This window comes from Nymphaea colorata, chromosome 2 (genome assembly GCF_008831285.2).
Source record: "Nymphaea colorata isolate Beijing-Zhang1983 chromosome 2, ASM883128v2, whole genome shotgun sequence".
In the NCBI taxonomy this organism is placed as follows: Eukaryota; Viridiplantae; Streptophyta; class Magnoliopsida; order Nymphaeales; family Nymphaeaceae; genus Nymphaea; species Nymphaea colorata.
In genome coordinates, this window is record NC_045139.1 from 5,799,339 (window position 1) to 5,817,466 (window position 18,128).

Below are 18,128 nucleotides of genomic sequence, written 5' to 3' on the forward strand. Positions count from 1 at the left end.
CTCTTTCTCTGTCATAGAATATTCCGAAAAAGATATGCCATCTAAGTCTGTAAGGTCTGCAAATTTTTCTAATGCCATGTAATTCTGCAAGGTCTGCAATATTTTTCTACGAGTAATAGTCAGAGGCCTCTCTCTCTCTCTTTCTCATGGATATATGGCAGAGTTTCAATGGCGATCTTAAGCATATCTCTGCATCTATGCTGCGACAGACAGCAGAGTTAGTCTTGGTAAACTAGAAAAATCTGAGCAAAGTTTACATACAAATAACAAAAAATTTACTTTTGATCATCATTAGTTCATGCTCGAAACCAACAGCTTCAAAATCAGAAGAAATGCATTTGGGTGCAGTGAATTTCAGTTGCCATCCATTTTGATATTTTTTATGTTTCTTTATATCGTATCATTAAACAAAATCAAGACAAAACCGAAACCGACTTCTATAATATTAAAAAAATGCAAATTGAAGAAGCATGGGAGGATTGCATAACCACTCGCTGGAGCCAACCAGCCACCTCGATCTCACACCGACCGTATTCATGTCAGGCCATAGACGGCCCTCAACGTTTATGGTCTCAAGCACTCGGATTTGGTTTGGACAGGTCCGATCAGCCTATGGCCGGCTCGGTTTTCATTGGTAATGTGAAAAGACGATATATATTTATTTATTTATTTATTTATTTATTTATGGGAAATTTGCCAACTGCCAGAAGTTTAACACAGAAACTGTTTCACATATTTCATTTTTAACGAAATGTTGATTTAGTGCAAGTGCGACCCGCAGACAATCAGTTCCTGATTCAGTTTTTATATGCATCAACTTCTTCTGCAGGTTGACGCCACTTTAGACCCTAAAGGCAAGGCGAGAGAGAGATGGTTTGAACTCGGGAGAGCAATATGCACCACAAGTAATCAAAATCGGATCTGTTACAGCAAAAAAAAAATGGCAGAACTCTTGATTCAGATTGAACCCATCAGGCTGCAGGGCGCTCTGGGCATTCCACTAATTCTTAGTGGGCCTATCTTGGTATCCAAAAAATAGCAGCAGTCCATTTTCTACTGTTACCAGTCTCAATGGCAGTTAGATGCTAAGAGTGATGGAACCTGCCTTCACAGGTTACTGTGGGATCAGTGGATCACAGTATCCATTAACTTGTTTTTACTGGACACGCACATCTATTTATATTTGTAGACAGTGAGCAGACCATTTGAATCTGACAGATCACCATGTCGAAGGAAATTTACCAACTCGACCAACAATTTTTGAAGTCAGACAGGTCTCCATAATGAGCAATAAAAGAATATATGCAGTTCAGTGAAAATGGAGGTCGAAAGAGACCAACTAATGGTGAAAACACATGATAAGATCTTCTCTCATGAGTTGAAGAAGGCACTCTTGAGTTGCAGTAACTTTTCCTCTTCTGATTGAGATGTAAAAGAAGACGACACTCCATCTGAGTTGTTAAAGAGAGGGAATGTAAGTATTTTGCAGGGAAAAACTGAACAAAATGAGTTCTCATTTGATGTGGACAGTCAGAAAAAGTTAACATAGCCAGCCATTTCAAACAAAATGCCCTGTTACTCTCCTGGGTTATAGACAAAGGTCATGGGTTCAAGCCCACTGGATGTCCCTACTCCAAATTTCTGCCTTATTCCACTACTTGAGGACCAAAATCTGACAAGCACACTGGTTACAGAAAGATACAGAGGCTACTGTGACTTCATTTTATCTGTTCTATGTGTATCAGAGGTGTGTGTGTATGTGTAAGTAGTTTACATAGCAGGAGAGGTGGTAGTGTGGGAGGAAGAAGTGGCTGAGGAGCTTGAATCTTCGCCAACGCTCTCCCTGCTTCCACACTTGCCACCACCAGCCCGTCTCTCCGGCGACAGCGGGCCGTCCGGCGACTGCTGTTGCAACTGTTTCTTTGGCTTTGAGTTTGCTGCAGGCAGTGATGTTGTTGTTACTGTTGATGGCGCCGTCGACGTCGCCACCGGCGCATAGACGGTCCGCGGCGCGGCTTCCGGGTGGTGGGCAGAAGGTGCAACTGTGCTGTTGCTGTAATCTGGTGGAACCCAGATGCCACCCACCACAACAAACTGTGCTGGCTGAGAACTGCTCATGGGAATTGAGGTGCTTGGAACACGCCTCGTGTGCAAGCGGTACTTCTGCAGTAAAAATTATCATCAGTGGAGCAGTAAAAAAGATCGAAACACCAGATGAATTTTTTACAGAAGAGAGCTATGGAACTCTCCAAGTGAATCTTTTAAACGAAGAGGTTTCTGTCTCCACAAATGATAATTCAGTTTGCAAGTGAGTGAATAAAGTAGAAAAAGATAAGTTTATCTCGAATAACTTTTGGTTTGGAGGGTGAAAATAATGTCGTCTCACAGTTCTTTTCCTATTTGAAAATGAAATGGGATTTCGAGAAAATAACAAATTGGATGAAGTTTCTCCCATGTTTGATTAAAAGAGTAATTCAAACTCTTATCTAGGTAAAATCAAATTTTCATCTCGGTAAATGTATGCGCTTTTTCTTTTGTTAGATACACAGTAAAAATGTACGAGTCTATATCCTGGATACCTCGATCTTATTTTATTTTTAAGATTTGAGATACATGAATGCAAGATAAGACCTTTGAAGATCATATTAAATCTTTCACAACTTTTTCTTCGTTTTTTATTTGTAATGACTCTAGAAACTCACGAGAGGCCGTTGTTGTTCGCCCTGCAATATAAAACTCCACTCACAAGATTCGAACCAACAATTAGCCTCCTACCAGCCACCCACCTAACCAGCTATATCGGCCAAACCTTATATGGAGCCCTGACATCTTTTGCTTCATTGTCAAAAAATAAATGGAAATTTCAACTATAAAATTTACGCATTTAATTCTTAGTTTTAGTTAGATGAATGATGAATTTGTGACTGACTTTTTTTTTTAACCATACCAACAAAAGTAAATAATTTCAAATTCATAATTCGAACAGAAACAACCAAAGCCCCTACTTGCACGCCCATGATACCAAAAACAAGACAACATAAAAAAGAGAAACTTACGAACTAATCATCAAAATAATATAATAAATATTTAACTCGGTTAATTTGGATTAAAAAAAAAAGTTACCAAGGTAGAGTTAGAAAGCTAGTGTTCATCAAAATAATATAATAAATATTTAACTCTCATAATTATGCTACCTGTGTGAACTCCAGACGATGCTCCGGTCAATTCAGATGCAAAGACTTTCATGACCCGATCGACACTCCAGCTAATACACGTATTAATAGCATTATCCCGAAGCTTCTCATGCCAATGTTTATTAATACAAAAAAAAGGGGATTCCCCATTATTAATTAAAAATATTTTATTCTGTTTCTGATAGATACAGGCACATCATCAGAAATCTCAAACGATTCACCACAGATCTTTTCCGATCACCAATTTTTAAATTATATCTTGCCTTAACAAGGACGGTCTCTAGGAGATCATGCCTGTCGGTCAGCCATGAACCAGCTTGAAACTTTCTAGAGAGGGAAAAGGAGAGAGAGACCTGTAAGTGGCTTTTGACTTCATCGTTGGTGAGACCGTCTACCTTCATCAACTCCCTTATCTGCTTTGGTGTTGCAGCTGTGGAGAAAAGAAAAAGATCAATTTCAGTGTCTAAATCTGTAACCTCAGGAAAGGAATCAAGCAAAAGAAAGAAAGAAAGATGTAAATCACAGAAGAATAAAAGGTGGGTAAGATAACTAACCATGGGAACCACCAAGTTGTTGAAGAGCATGAAGAAATCGGTGGTGAAGTTCTGGTGACCAACACCTCCTTGTCTTCTTCTGTGCGGATCCTTCCTTATCCTCCCCTTTGGTGGTGGCTGAACTTGCCGCCACAGTGGCCGCAGGAGCAGCCACCGCAGAAGGAGCAGGAGAGGGATCAGATGGGGCTTTCTTTTCCTTGCAGAAAGGATGGAAAGCACCCCTCTTCTTGGTCTCTGAACTCAGTGATTTTCTATATGAATCCACATCCTTCATTGAAAAAGAGGGAAAAATCTTCAGTAACTCCAAGCTCAATCGTGCACAGTTTAAGATAGAAACAAAAGAAAAACAGGATCTTGAAAGTGAAAACTTGGAAAAGATCTTATTAAGGATTAGTAGAACTCATATTAGCCTTGCCCATTGAGTCAAATCGGGCTTTTGATCGGTTCCAACTTCATCTTTTGGTAATACCAAGTGGGGAAACAAATAGGAAAGTGACAGTGGTTTTCAACAGGAGTCTCATTTCTCCAGCAAAATTTAGAAGTTTCACCACAAGGCTTGATTAAACCTAAATCTAGAATGAAGAGAAATTCATTGGCGCAAGCTCATTGGTTTCTAGCCTTCAGACAGAAGGAATGTTAGCGAAATGAATAAAGAATTTAAAGATTGTATCCCTAAGAGTTACCGTGAATAGTTTTTTCCCCGTTCCCCTTTCTGTGCTGTAAAGGAAAGAAGAATATCTTCTTTTTTCTGGCGCTAAATCAATGGACTTGTTTGTTGTCCTAAAATCCATCTAAACCATCATTTTCTACAGAGATCTCTTAAAAATCCACTTTTAACTCATTTTTCTTGAAATCATATACATATGTCACCTTAATATCAAGCTCAAAATTCTCTACTTTTCATTCATCTTCAAGGCTAAATCCACCGTTTGCCCAATCCCAGATCTCTCAGGATGGTCCAAACAGATTCTCGGATCTTCCACACAACCTTTCAGACATGGATTGAATGCACCAAGTGTGGTAGTCAGCCATGAACCTACATCAAGGGCAATGGAGGATACCTCTTTCGGAGTACTTTCAGCATCTTGACTCCATAGTTGAACGGACCTCAACCAATCAGGCTTCTCATCTTTCTCACTGGTGTCACCACAACCATCTTCTTTGGTTTCTTCCCTGCAATTTTCCTTCTGGGTATCTTCAGAATCCTTCTTTAGAGGTATAAATTCTTCAAGAACAGGGCCCTCACTGGATGTCTCCTCACAGTCAGATCCGGCACCTCCTATTTCGGCTTCCAGTTGCTGCCTGCATGCTTCAATGGCTGACAAACGCGCAATGAAACAAAGCTCAGAAACTAAAACGCTGAGAAAAACCATTCGAAGAAAATGAAGAAAGCAAATATTGTGATCATAAATGAAAAAACCACAGAATCTAGGAACACCAAACAGAGAAAATAAAAAGCAAGGATTGTGAGCAACATCTTGCATATCAAATGCATTACCAACAAGAGAGAGGAAAAGATTAACGAGAGAGAGAAGAGAACCTTGGGTGACAAGCTGTAGGCACAGAGGCAGCTCTCTTTGGAAAACCTGAATCTTCTTGCGTTCTTCCTCTAGAGCATCTATGTACTCCTGGCACCTGCCCATCTCCATTCCCGAAGCTCGCCAAAGCTAACGGAGGAATCAAAAGGAGGAAACGCAGAGAGAAGAAGAAGAATGAGGAGATGCAGTGATTTCTCCAGCCACTCAAAGCAGAAGCAGAGAGAAGGGGCAATCAGACTTCCAACAGGACATGAAGAAGAGACATCAGGGACGGACAAACAGAAGAAGAGGAGGTGCGGAAAAGGAGGGAGGACGCCGGAGGTGAATCCCTCAGACAGAGAAACCATAAATGAGGAGGAAAAATAGAGAGAGAAGGAGATGAACAGAAGAAGAAAAGTGAAGAAGGAATCTGGATGATGAAGGAATAAACTTTTTTCTCCCTCTTACTTTCTTCTCCTCCTTCAGTTCTTATAATAACGTGTGCAGAAAGAGAGACGGGGAGAGTGGTGGGGGAGGAGAAGGTCGAGATCGGGGCGTCGCGTACAAAAAAAAGGGGAATCTGGAGAGGATAGATTTGCATATTCCCACTCTGATCCCCCTCCGTCCGCGCTGGCTGCCCTCGTCAGCTGCCCGTTGGGCCACCACCATCGCTGCTCCTCTCTCTCTCTCTCTCTCGATAAGATCGACAGCTAATTACGTACAAACCTAGAGAGAGAAAGTAGAGAGGGAAAGTGGAGAGATCGGCATCTGCGGTAAACGGAGGACTAGAGAGAGAAACGGCCGGTCACCGAAGACTGGTCCCGGTCCGTCCCCGGGAAAAACTCTGCAGACAGAGAGAAGCATGTCATTTAGCTATAGGATAGAGACTAGAGAGAGAAAGCTGTGAGAAATATGAAGAATGGTCGTAGTAAACAAAAAAAGAATTCCAACGCAGATTTTCATGAGTTGAAGTTACTATCAATTTGATTTTTTTAATTAAAAATATATTGTTAATATAAAATAATATATAAATATAATTAATTGTAATAAAATATTATATTTAAATATATAAATTAATAAAATAAATATTAAAAAATATCAAGCGAATAGAGATTAATGTTGGCCTCATAAATTATGGGACCGGCTGGTGCTTTTTTTTTTTAGCTCCAACTCGAGTCACGCTGAATACCGGGTACCTACCAGCAGCTCAGCTCAGTACCCAACCTTAGGTTTAGCGCACTAGATAATAAGGTTGGAATAATGGATCGAACAAGCAATATGTGATAGTTTAGCACCAATGTGGATTTCAAATCCATAGATGCAGAGAGGTTGGATTTGAATTTGTAGTGATATGAGATGACCATGAATTTTGAGTTATACCATAATCAAAGGTCGAACCAAACACTCATATTTGGCTTATAAGAATGAAGCTGATGAAACAAATTAAGGCCGGATAGGGATGAAGCTGTTTGGTATCAAGTATGCTAATTTTAATAATTTGATTTTGAATCCTAAACTTGGAATTTTGTAAAACAATTATAACAAGTTTAATCTTAGAATTATACTTTAGTCAAGATGTCAATTTAGTTAATATTTAGCCCTAAAGGGCTTCGGGTGCTCATGTGGGTAAAAATTCTATTGGCAGCATAGTTGGCAAACTCACCTGGTTGGCTCAGGAATCACCCAAGTCACCTCAGATTGCTAAGAAAGCTGACCATGAGTAACTTTGGTCCGGCTTGCTCCTAACTCGGCCCGATCACCCCGAATTGACCTTACTCGTCCTCGACTCGACCTAACTCATCATGACTCACCCAATTCAGATGGCCTAGATTATGGTTATTTTAAAGCTCGACCAAGTCAATGAGTCGACTTGCTAACCTGATGACCTGGTCATCTGTCTATTGAGTCCAAATCACAGGTTTGCCAAATATGATTGGTAGTTCTTGTAGATTCAAGAGTTCTTGGACTGCACACATTGACAAGCACCACAATATAGTTGATGGATGTACCATAAGCTCACGCAAATCCTTAAGCAACCTCGACCCTAAAAACAAGTGTGGATCCAAGGTAGGAATCGCTTGGGCCTTGACCCCACCTCAAAATTTAAAAACAAAATTATAAGTAATTTTTTTTTTTAAATCACTTGTTTTATATAAAAATTTTGAAAAATAATATTTCGGTCCTAGTCCAAATTTAAAAACTTTAATTTAACCATCCTCATGAAAAAATTTTGGCTTCGCCCTCCCTAGAAGTAAGGGAAATGCATATGAGGAGCTATGTCACCTAAGTGCAAGGAGTGGGTGCCGGTGCCGGAGCTATACATCCCAAAAAATTTAGGTGCGGTGAGGGTATTTTATTATTATTATTTTTAATTTATTATATATATAACAGAATAAACATGTATATATTATTATTACAATTCAGTTGTTAATGTATATAACATACTTGAATAAATGAATAATTGCATTGCATAGGAAAATATCAGAACAACGTATATTACATAAGTAATTTAGTAATATGACATTCTAACTAGGCTTCGGTGTGAGTCGGAGCCGCACCCATGTTCGGTGTGCACCTGACTCAATGCAACTCTGGTGTTGTAGTAAAACAGAAGAGTCCGCGTGACTTAGATGAGGGGGCTTCATTTTCTCGTGCCATTGGCAATTCAGTGACTATTACTTGACTAAGTGATTAAGTTAGATGCCCTATTTGTTGTGTTTGTGGGAGAAGAGCAGCCACCATTTATTCTTGAGTTGTAAATTTGGTTAACATCTTTTCCTATGCCTATATGGGCAGGGGCGGAGCCAGGGTAAGGTCTGCATGAACCCTGGCCCTACATTTTTTTAAAATTTATATGTAAATTTAAAAAAAAAATCACTTGTTCTATCTAAAAACTTTTTAAAAAATGATATTTTGGCCTTAGTAAAAATTTAGAAACTTTAATTCGGCCCAGCCGAGTTGATTCGAAATAGTAGTAGAGTTAGAACTTCAAGTCAGGATGGGCATCCATGCATGTGAAGAATTCAATTTTAGAAAACGCACACAGGTTATTTATATTATATACATACTCATAATATGAATAGGGATTGTACTATGTGACCAACATATGTTTAGTAAGTCGAGCAAGAGAAGTATTTTATCTAATTACTTTATTTTATATATATATATATATATATATATATATATATATAGTGAGTAATGGTTCTGTTTATCGTAAATCACTCAATCATCTAACGAAGGTCATCCATATGAAATAGATAAATGGTTAAAAGAAAAACAAAGTGAAAAAAGTGTGTATGAGTACTAGATAACGAAAATGATCATTACATTTTTCTCTTTATTTTTTTCTTAATCGTCCATCATGTCTAATATTTTTAACTAGGTTTGAATTGAATACCCTACCATCAATCCCAAGAATTAGCCATTTCTGATGAATGAAATGAGCAATTTATTTAACTAGGTTTGAATTGAATACCCTACCATCAATCCCAAGAATTAGCCATTTCTGATGAATGAAATGAGCAATTTATCAAAACCAAGACCATGTAGATTTGGATAGAAAATTGTCCCTTGACCCAAAATCCAAGTATCAATGACTTCTCTACGATTTGACTGCATGTATAAGTAACCTTGCGTCTGGTTGGTTAAGCTGGTTTGGTTTGACTTGCCATTTAAATGTGATGCTAAGGGCGTTGTTGACTTGCCATTTCCATGTGATGCTATGTAGGCTTGGGCATCTGGTCAGTGCTGCTCGGCCCGATAAGACTCAGGCTAAGGACAACTCGACACCCGAAAATCAAGTCTAGACTCGCTTGATACCCGACATCCGAGCTCGGGCTTTGCCCGATTAAAAAAAAATTAAATATAAAATTAAAATGTATTTTAAATAATAAAATATATATCCCTATTAAATAAAAAATAATATTAAAAAATAAATCAAACCGAATCGGGTCTACTCGGGCCCGTGCCCAGGCATTTCTCTGCTCTTTTTCATTTTGGTGCCTCCATTAGCATATTGCTAAATCTAACATTAAATCATAAGTAATGATGGTGCATCGTGATTTTTGTTACGTTTTTTGGGTAAGCATGAGGAATATTTTATTTCATTTGCGCTTAGGGGCGGAGGGAGAGGAGGGCCAGCCTAGACCATGGCTCCACCCTGGCCAATGAAAAAAAAATTACATTGAAAAAAATATAATTTTTTAATTGCGCCATGTATTTTTTTTTTTAGATTTGAATTCAATTTAGCCCTACCCAGATCCAAAGGTTAGATTGTCGGCTCGTCCCTGAAAAAAATCTTGGCTCCGCCTAGGTGAATGCCCATGTAGCCATGCCACTCCAACAAGGGACCAGTTGCTCCTAACATGCTTTCTGATATTTGTAAGCATTAGCATTGTTACTATATTGTGGAGTAGATATATTATTAATCAAACTTTATGCATGTGACAACTTAGTCACTCATATATTGACCTTGAGCTCCTAGTTTAGTAAATCCCACAAGCCCTCATAAACTTCAGTTGGTGTCCTAAAAAAAATGTAAATGATCATGACAACCAACCATTTAATTCAACCCCTTGAACTTTCAAGACATGAATGTTTCTAAGTTTGAAATCAACAATTTAATAAGATATTTTTCTTAGCTACATCCAAGTTTCTCATCTCATAGTATTAATGGACAACAATATGACTTAAAAATCATAAAATTAACGCATAAATTACACCACTTTTGTTGGATCGTAAAGGAAACAATGTCAATGTTTCAAGAACCACGAGTCATGCTTTGCCTTGCATCAACGCATGGACTGCTGATCATTGAGTGCGCCTAGATCGTTCGGAGGGTTGACTCACCAACAAACGAACTTTCACGAGTCAATGGGTTTGGTCCCAGTTGACTGGGCTGCCATTTGACCATCGAGTCGAGACCGAGTCGGGCCGAGTTAGGACATTTGTGGTTTATGCTGAACGGACCTACCAAACCGAGACGCCCGGCATTTTGCCTCCTTAACCTGTTGAGTCGTGAAGAGACGAACTGAACGGACGAGTCAAGCTTGAACAGCTTGGCTTCAATTTCCGAACCGAGTTGTGATGTCGAGATTGGGTTTGACTAGTAGTTAGACTGTTAGAGTGTTAGATCTACGTCGCGCTCATGAGTCATGCCACATTGAATGGCTTTTAGGTCTGTCCATTAGCAGACCCCCAAGTGTGGGCAACTGCCCACACAATTCTTTTACCATCAGTTACTATTCTTCAATAATTTTACTATGTACTTGTTTACTGTTGTAAATTTTTTAATTGGTAAGCTCTACAGTGGTGACAATCGGCGCCGGTATAGACGCTTACAGATATAAAATCTAGAAATGTAGTTTTTTTTTTAAAAAAAACATTGATTACTTAAATATTGTTTGTTTAACGCTGATATATAAATTACGCCTAATGTATTTAATTACTTCAAGTTTGTAATCTTCGATAACCCTTGCATTTTAAAATCAATAAGTACAAATATACATATCGTCTCCTTTTTTTTTTCACTTGAAATCCATCTATTCAAGAGATAATAAAAATACTACATTATGATTCTCAAATATGTAATTCGTTAAAAATTATAGTTCTAAGGTGGGTCTCACATTAGATCAAACCCTCAAATATAAGATTGAGTAGTTAAAGATGTATCTTGCATTTTGATATATAATCTTGCATATTTCAATTCAACATAATTTATGAGGTAATCTCCCTCATCAATTTATCCTTCACAAGGCTCACTGCCAATGTGACCGTTATGCGTATACATTAAAATATACGCATAAAAAATTATTCTGCTTTTTCTTTTAAAATATAATGTCAATGGTTTCAAAATATTTATGTCCCCAAAAAAAAACATGACTTATTTTTCCAAACATACATCAAAGCTTCATATAATCAGGATCTTATTTAATCATCTCTAAACCCAAAACTATGTTTTTTAAGCTTACTAAATATAAAGTGAACTTGATGAACTAATATAATCTAAACTTTGAATAAACTGAATAAATATGAAAATTATCCAAAATGATTGTGTTAGTATTTGGATGACTCCCTTAAAAAGAATGGTATTGTGTGAATACTAGGCTTTGTGAAAAATAATTTTTCTACATAAGTTTAAGAAATTAGCTTAAGCTTTTGAATGATGAGACAAAAATTTGGGAGTGCAAAGCTTTTGGAGAGGGCACGTTTTTTTAGATCTATTGTAAAAAATGAATTTTATCAAAAGATTTTTAAGAAACCAAATTTTGATGTCACCCAAAGACTCCTAAAACAGGGTTTGTTGTGATAACACGGTGTTTTGCATCTAAAACTCAGTTTTAAACCATCAACGAAACAGTCATTTTGAGTCGTTAAAGCTCGACTTGTGAAAGAGTTTGAGCCAAGTCATTTGTTTAACGAGTCGACTCATTCAAAATAATCAAGTTGAGTTCGAGTTCACTAAACTCGAACTGTTAAAGGCTTGACTTGGCTCGAAAATGATGTGCAACAATTTTTTAAATATTCGACCGATTTTTTTAATTAAAAAATCGATATATTGACGTTAATTAATTATGTAAGTTTTCACAAAAGCTCTTTCAAGTTTGTCGAGCCTTAATCGAGTCTACCTCAATTTATGGCAAAGTAGTAGTCCATATATTCAAACGAGTTTGTCGAGTCATAGTCGAATTGAGCTCGAGCTCAACACGTAACTGCCGAGTTGAGTTTGAGCAGCTTCTATCGAGCTATTCTTGAGCTCAAGGTTTCATTAGTCGAGTCGAGTCGATCTTGCTGAGCTTGGGCTCGACTGGGATCGTGTTCACCCTTAGATGAAGGAGACCCACCACCCGGCAAACTACGAACCCATACCCATGCGGTTACATCATCAGAACAACCCTTATATAGTAATAGCTCATATATTCAAACCAGTTTGTCGAGCTCAAGCTCGAGCTGGCTGAACTTGGGCTCGACACCCCTAAGTGAGGGAAACCCAACGCGTAGAAGAAAGTCGAAACTTTCAAAGATTGTTCACCAAATGTCACTTTATCCTTTGCCGATAAGTTTGACATCTATTATGAAAAGTTTATCATAACTTGTGCAAAAAATATAGAAGTTAAAAAAAAAATGTCCTTTGTTATGGACTAAAGTATGAGCAATATCATTTGACTTCCGCAGGAGAAATAAATGAAAAAAAAAAATCATAGGATATGAAACAAGGGCACGTAGCTAGGATGACATGAACCTTTATGTAATGAACATTTGACAATAAATTGCTACGCCATAAATTAAGCATTTTAAAAACGGCATTGATCATATAGGCGATACGTCAACATGCAAAATCTTTATTATTATAAGAAAAATGGATCATTAGCCGTACATTAATTAACAAGAGACTTATCTATATAACCCCATAAAAAGAGCACATGTAATTACAATTTTTGTCACATAGTTGACTATTTCGGGACTCGGTTCGAGACTTAGCACTAGCCAAAGCGAGCCAAGTAGGGGACCCAGGTGACCCAGTTTTCCTTTTTACTTAAATTATTTTGTATATAACAAATTTTATATAAAAGTTTGTTATATATAAATAATGTGTAGCATAACTTATAAAACAAAATAATATATCGAGACGAGTTTGACTCGTTCTTGGCCCGATACGAGCAACCTTAGGTGCGTCACGAGTTGACCCAATGGAATTTTGCCAACATGACGCCTTGTCGTACGAAGAGTTTTACGCATACATGAAAAATGTGACATTAGAAATATTTTTATTTATAATCTAGCTCTATATTTGACCATTCAATGTATTATATGTACATAATTAATATATATTATACATGACGCATCCAGCCTTTTATTTTCAACAACCTAACCGCATAGATTGCAAAACTCATAAAATTTTAAGAAAATTCAAAATCTCGTATCAATGTCAACCAGATTTTATAAGGATTTGGAAATCGTCATCTTAGCTTGACTGCATCATAAAATCTGGCGTGTACAATGAATTCAGTTAATTTTGTAAAAGTTTTATAGTTTATCTCTCTCTCTCTCTCTCTCTCTCTCTCTCTCTCTCAATGTTTTCTTACATATATATTTCTTACGAATCTCTTAGTTATTTTGTTTCATGTAAATAATGTAAAATATGCAAAAATTTAAGAAAATATGAAATTATATATGCAAATCAAGTTCTATATATATAATCTTATTAGCAAGGCTAGGGCTATTAATTTTTTAAACTTTGTAAAGATAAAATTTATAAATCCGGCTTTCATGGCTATATTAAAATTTCATAGACTTGAATATTTTAAATTTTCCTATATAGTCAGATTTTTTTTTTTAAAAAAAAAAAGAAATCATTTCATACCACATTCAGCAACACTAAACTGTCGTCATGTTTACTTGTTGATACCTCTATAACTCTTACTTATTTATATGCACATATTCTTTAAAGATTAAAATTAAACTATTAGTATCTTTTAGTTAAAAATTTCTGGCTCCGCCATTGTCGGCTGTCGGCTGACGCGCAGCTCCTTGCTAATACCACGCGTCTCTCTCTATGCCCATGCATGTATCCCGCCATGCATTCCGCGCCCTCATTGTTATTGACAACATTAGTAATGTTGATGCATGTATTGCGATTATGACTTGTTTCACAAGGTCTGGAATGTTCAATCTATACAATTGGATGAAGTGGAAACATGGCCAAAACTTTTTACTTCTTTTGACGTCTTTGTGGCGTAAAAGATCTGGACAGGGACCCAGGAATCAGGATTGATCAAACAAACTGTTCATTACTTTACAACATTGTCACAAAAAATGTGTCTTAATCAAAAAAATCGCGTTAAATATGTGAAAACAACTCAATAAAACGATAATTAGATGAATTTTTTTAAAAAAATGCCAAAAAAAAAAAAGGAAAAAATGGGTAGTATAGTTGTATTATATGCATTTTTTTCACGTTTTTTTTGTATTTTTTTTTTAAAGGGCATGTAACCCCAGGCTAGTCTGCTTTTCGATAAGGCAAATGAGTAAAGTGAGTTTCAAAATTGGACTTTTTTCAAGTATTTTAATGAGTCTAATTTTTATTAGTTTTACATATATATATATATATATATATATATATATATATATATATATATGTGTGTGTGTGTGTGTGTGTGTGTGTGTGTGTGTGTGTGTGTTTATAAAGACTATTTTGATAAAAAAAGATGCTTTGATTAAAGTTGTTTTAATGAAAAATGTTGATTTTTTATTATCACGTCATGGGGGCCGTCCTCTTTTCATATTATAAAAACACGATTAAAGCCTAACAAATGATCAATTAGTATATGTTTTGCATCAACCCATCTTTAAGATCATATCAATAAGGTTAGATTGAAAAAAGAAAAAGAAACATTTTAAAAATAAAAATCAAAGAGTCTGGTTTTCATCGGACCTAAGTGTTTGGTTACCAATCACTATATATATATATATATATATATATATATATATATATATATATATGAGAGTGAGAGAGAGAGAGAGAGAATCCTGAGTTAGTTGGATGGGCATATTCTGATGAAGGTTGGTGCACTCAAAGGTGCAGATCAATTGGGTTGTGACTTCTTCAATCCCTAACACCTTTTCTTTGAATTGAGCACCATGTTGGATTTGAATATGTCAATTGCTATGATATGAATTGGGAATGGCCACACAAGAATAAGATTGGCAAATGAGTCTGCTTCAAACTTACACAAATGCAATTCAAATATCACTTTATTAAGAAGAAGCAATGAGGGCACTTTCTTACAAAGAGAAGATGGCTTCATACAGAGCCCCAACAAATCCCCACAAAAAGTTAAGCATTTTGCATGAAGCAGCATACCTTTTGGTAAATTCTAAAGAAACATAAACTTAACTTTTTACCAAACAAGATGTTTCTTTAAAACACCTTTCATGTCTACATGTCCCTTCACATTTGGATCTAGTTTTGGATGTTGAATTTAAAACTAATTACAAATTACCAGTTGAATAGATCATGAATCCCAACCTCAAACCTTTATGAGAGCAATACCATAAAAAACTTGACACGACATAATGACAAGGTTTAAAACTTGAAGCTTGGAGATTTGATGTAGGAACTTCTTACTTGAGAACCTTCATATTTCCCTTCTTTCATGGTTCAAACCATTGTCACACAAAACTCGTATTATTCGAAAAAAAAATGCATGTAATACACGAGGAATAAGCTAGTCGTATAAAAAAACATGAAAAAATGTGTATTATATGCATTTTTTTCGTGTTTTTCATATTTTTTGTTAATTTTTATTTTTTTATAATTTTCTATTAAATGTTTTAAGTTTTTTAAAAATTTACCGAGATTTTTTTGAGATTTACAACTTTGCCATATTATACCCGAGAAATTTTTTGCCATATACAACCCGTACACGATATATGTGACAATGGTTCAAACCCTAATATTTTTTCCACTCAAAGTTACTAAAAGATGGATGGGAATTATAAAAAGGGTGTGTGAAGCAATACTTTTTTTGCAAAAGTTGGGAAGGAATGTTGTGAATTTTTTATACTAATGTAACTAAAGTAAGAAAATGGTGTGGAGCAGGTGACAAATTCAAAGTAGGAAAAGTTATAGCTATCTATTTATCTATACAAAATGGTCATTGTTAATTAGTAGTCGACCAACTAATTTAAATCCACAGCACTCCAATTTATAAAGCATAGGAGCACCATCCATGAGAATAGAACAGGTGACAAGTCATTTTCTCATCACTAGTTCAACCAACTACACTACGTCTCTTCGGACCTAACTGTCGCTTAATAGGAATCATCGGCTCGGTCGCAGCTATGTTGAGACCTTAGCGAGTCCAGAACCATATTGATGGCAGAATTTGAATATGGTCTTTGGACAATAAAGGTCAGAGTTGAGCTCATCTAATCTTGAATTGGTCACAATTAGATCTCAAACCTGATTTTCCATGCCTGCCAAACAATCAAGTCCCATGGTTTAGCATAGTGAATTGAATAATATGAGTTGAAGGTGTGTGAACACCTAAACTTTCACATGTAATATTTTTCTTGTAAACATAAAAACTAATGTAGCTTGTGATTTTTAAATGCCTTCAACAACAATCTAGATTCTTTGAATCTGAGGTCGTTGGCTACCATTTTTCTTAAACAATGATCACAATTCTTAATTTATTAATTTGTAGTTAAACAAATGCAAGTGTGAAGGTTAAAGAATCCTAAGTGAAAATCATGAATCAAAATTGTGAAGGGAGAAAGAAGTGGAGCAAGAGCATTTGAAAGCATCTCTTGTTCAAAGAATTCGGATATTGGTGAAAGATCATCCCCAGTTGCGAAGCACCAGCCAATCATCTTGAGGTCGTTTGGTGGCAAAGACACTGAGTAAATGAATAAATTAATGAGTGAAAATTACCACTATGAAAATAACTAACATTTGTGGGATTGTGTGGGCAAATGCTCACACATGCCCATATGTGGCTCCGCCTCTAGTGTGTATGTGTGTGTGTGTGTTGGACCTATTGGACTCCAGTTACTTGGACATTGAAGTATAGTTAATTGATGGTGTCTGAGGTGAACATGATACATTTCATGCAATCTAACTATCTATATTTTTAGACTAAAGTCGTATTGCTAGAAGGGCGTTTGGTTGCAGAAACAGAAGGGTGTTTGGTAGCATGAACACTACGTTCTTTGGAAACTAAGGACACAATCATTGGAGTTGTGCCAGTTTCCAAACTCCCCCTTAGGATCCAAACTCCCTGTTAGGATCAAATGCATTTCGGATCAAGACCTGAAATTGGTCCATATGTGAAATTGTGCTCAATTTGCTTGCCTTTTTTTTCCCTTAACGTTGACCAGACCGGTCTAAAACTTTATTCAGATTTGGGACCATACCATATACATCATCTTACGAAGTTCGATCGCCCTAAATGAGTCACAACCACATAAATTTTTCCTTGATCCAGACCATTTGCTGATGTATTGTTCTTTGGTAGATTAATTGGACTACTCATTCAATGGGGAAACGTTAGCAGCATAAGTAGCATGGAATATCCATCCCGTATTGACCAAAATAATAAAAATAGTTTAAATATGTGTTTAGTTTTATAGAGGATAATTTATGATATTTCTCTATATCATTTTGAAATAGTTAAGGGCCCATAGTCACATGATCTATGCAGATTTAATAGTCAATAAATAAGTAAGCTTATGCATAAATTTGATTATTTAAAGTATCTCATGAACCATGCATGATTTTGCATTCTTCACGTCTACCATCGGTATGGATGTCAATATATTCGATTTGAATCGGATATCCGACCGAACTTATCCGAAAAAATTGGATATGGAAAAAATTTTAATATATTCAAATTTGGATTCAGATCTAGATATACATAAAATATCCGATCGGATACGGATTCGGATCGGATTCATTTTTAGACAAATATCATGTCTCCAATGCTATTAAGTTGAAAATTAACAAAATCATGTTCAAAATTCGGATTCAGATATAAATATAAAAAACGGATTCGGATTGCGAAATCGGATTTCGGATTCGGATATGAATTTTATTTTATTCGAATTCGAATCCGAATATATGAATATCTAAAAAAGCGGATATGGTTAAAGATATACCCGATCCGTTGACATCCCAAGGTGGAGGTAAGTGTACGTTGTGTGGGGCGTATGCCCCACGGAGCCTACTCTAAAAACATACTTTTAATGATTGGATCTGGACAGATTTGCGTTTAATTATATGAATCTGCCCCACGAGACCTGTGTCCCGACCCGAAGGCCCACCGAAAATTTGTTACTTATATATTTGATGCCTCATAGACAAA

The 18,128-nt window shown here is 36.4% G+C and overlaps 1 protein-coding gene across 1 annotated transcript; it reads right to left on the reverse strand.

Annotated features, from left to right (window-relative positions):
- Window positions 1–1,497: 1,497 nt before the first annotated feature.
- Window positions 1,498–5,829, reverse strand: LOC116249236 (transcription factor HHO3-like). The gene is made up of 5 exons (XM_031622451.2): window positions 5,289–5,829; window positions 4,810–5,066; window positions 3,749–4,016; window positions 3,548–3,624; window positions 1,498–2,163 (listed from the first exon to the last, which is right to left on the reverse strand). Exons 1-5 carry the CDS (start codon window positions 5,395–5,397, stop codon window positions 1,771–1,773), a joined length of 1,104 nt encoding a protein of 367 aa, XP_031478311.1. The 5' UTR covers window positions 5,398–5,829; the 3' UTR covers window positions 1,498–1,770.
- Between the last annotated feature and the right edge of the window lie 12,299 nt (window positions 5,830–18,128).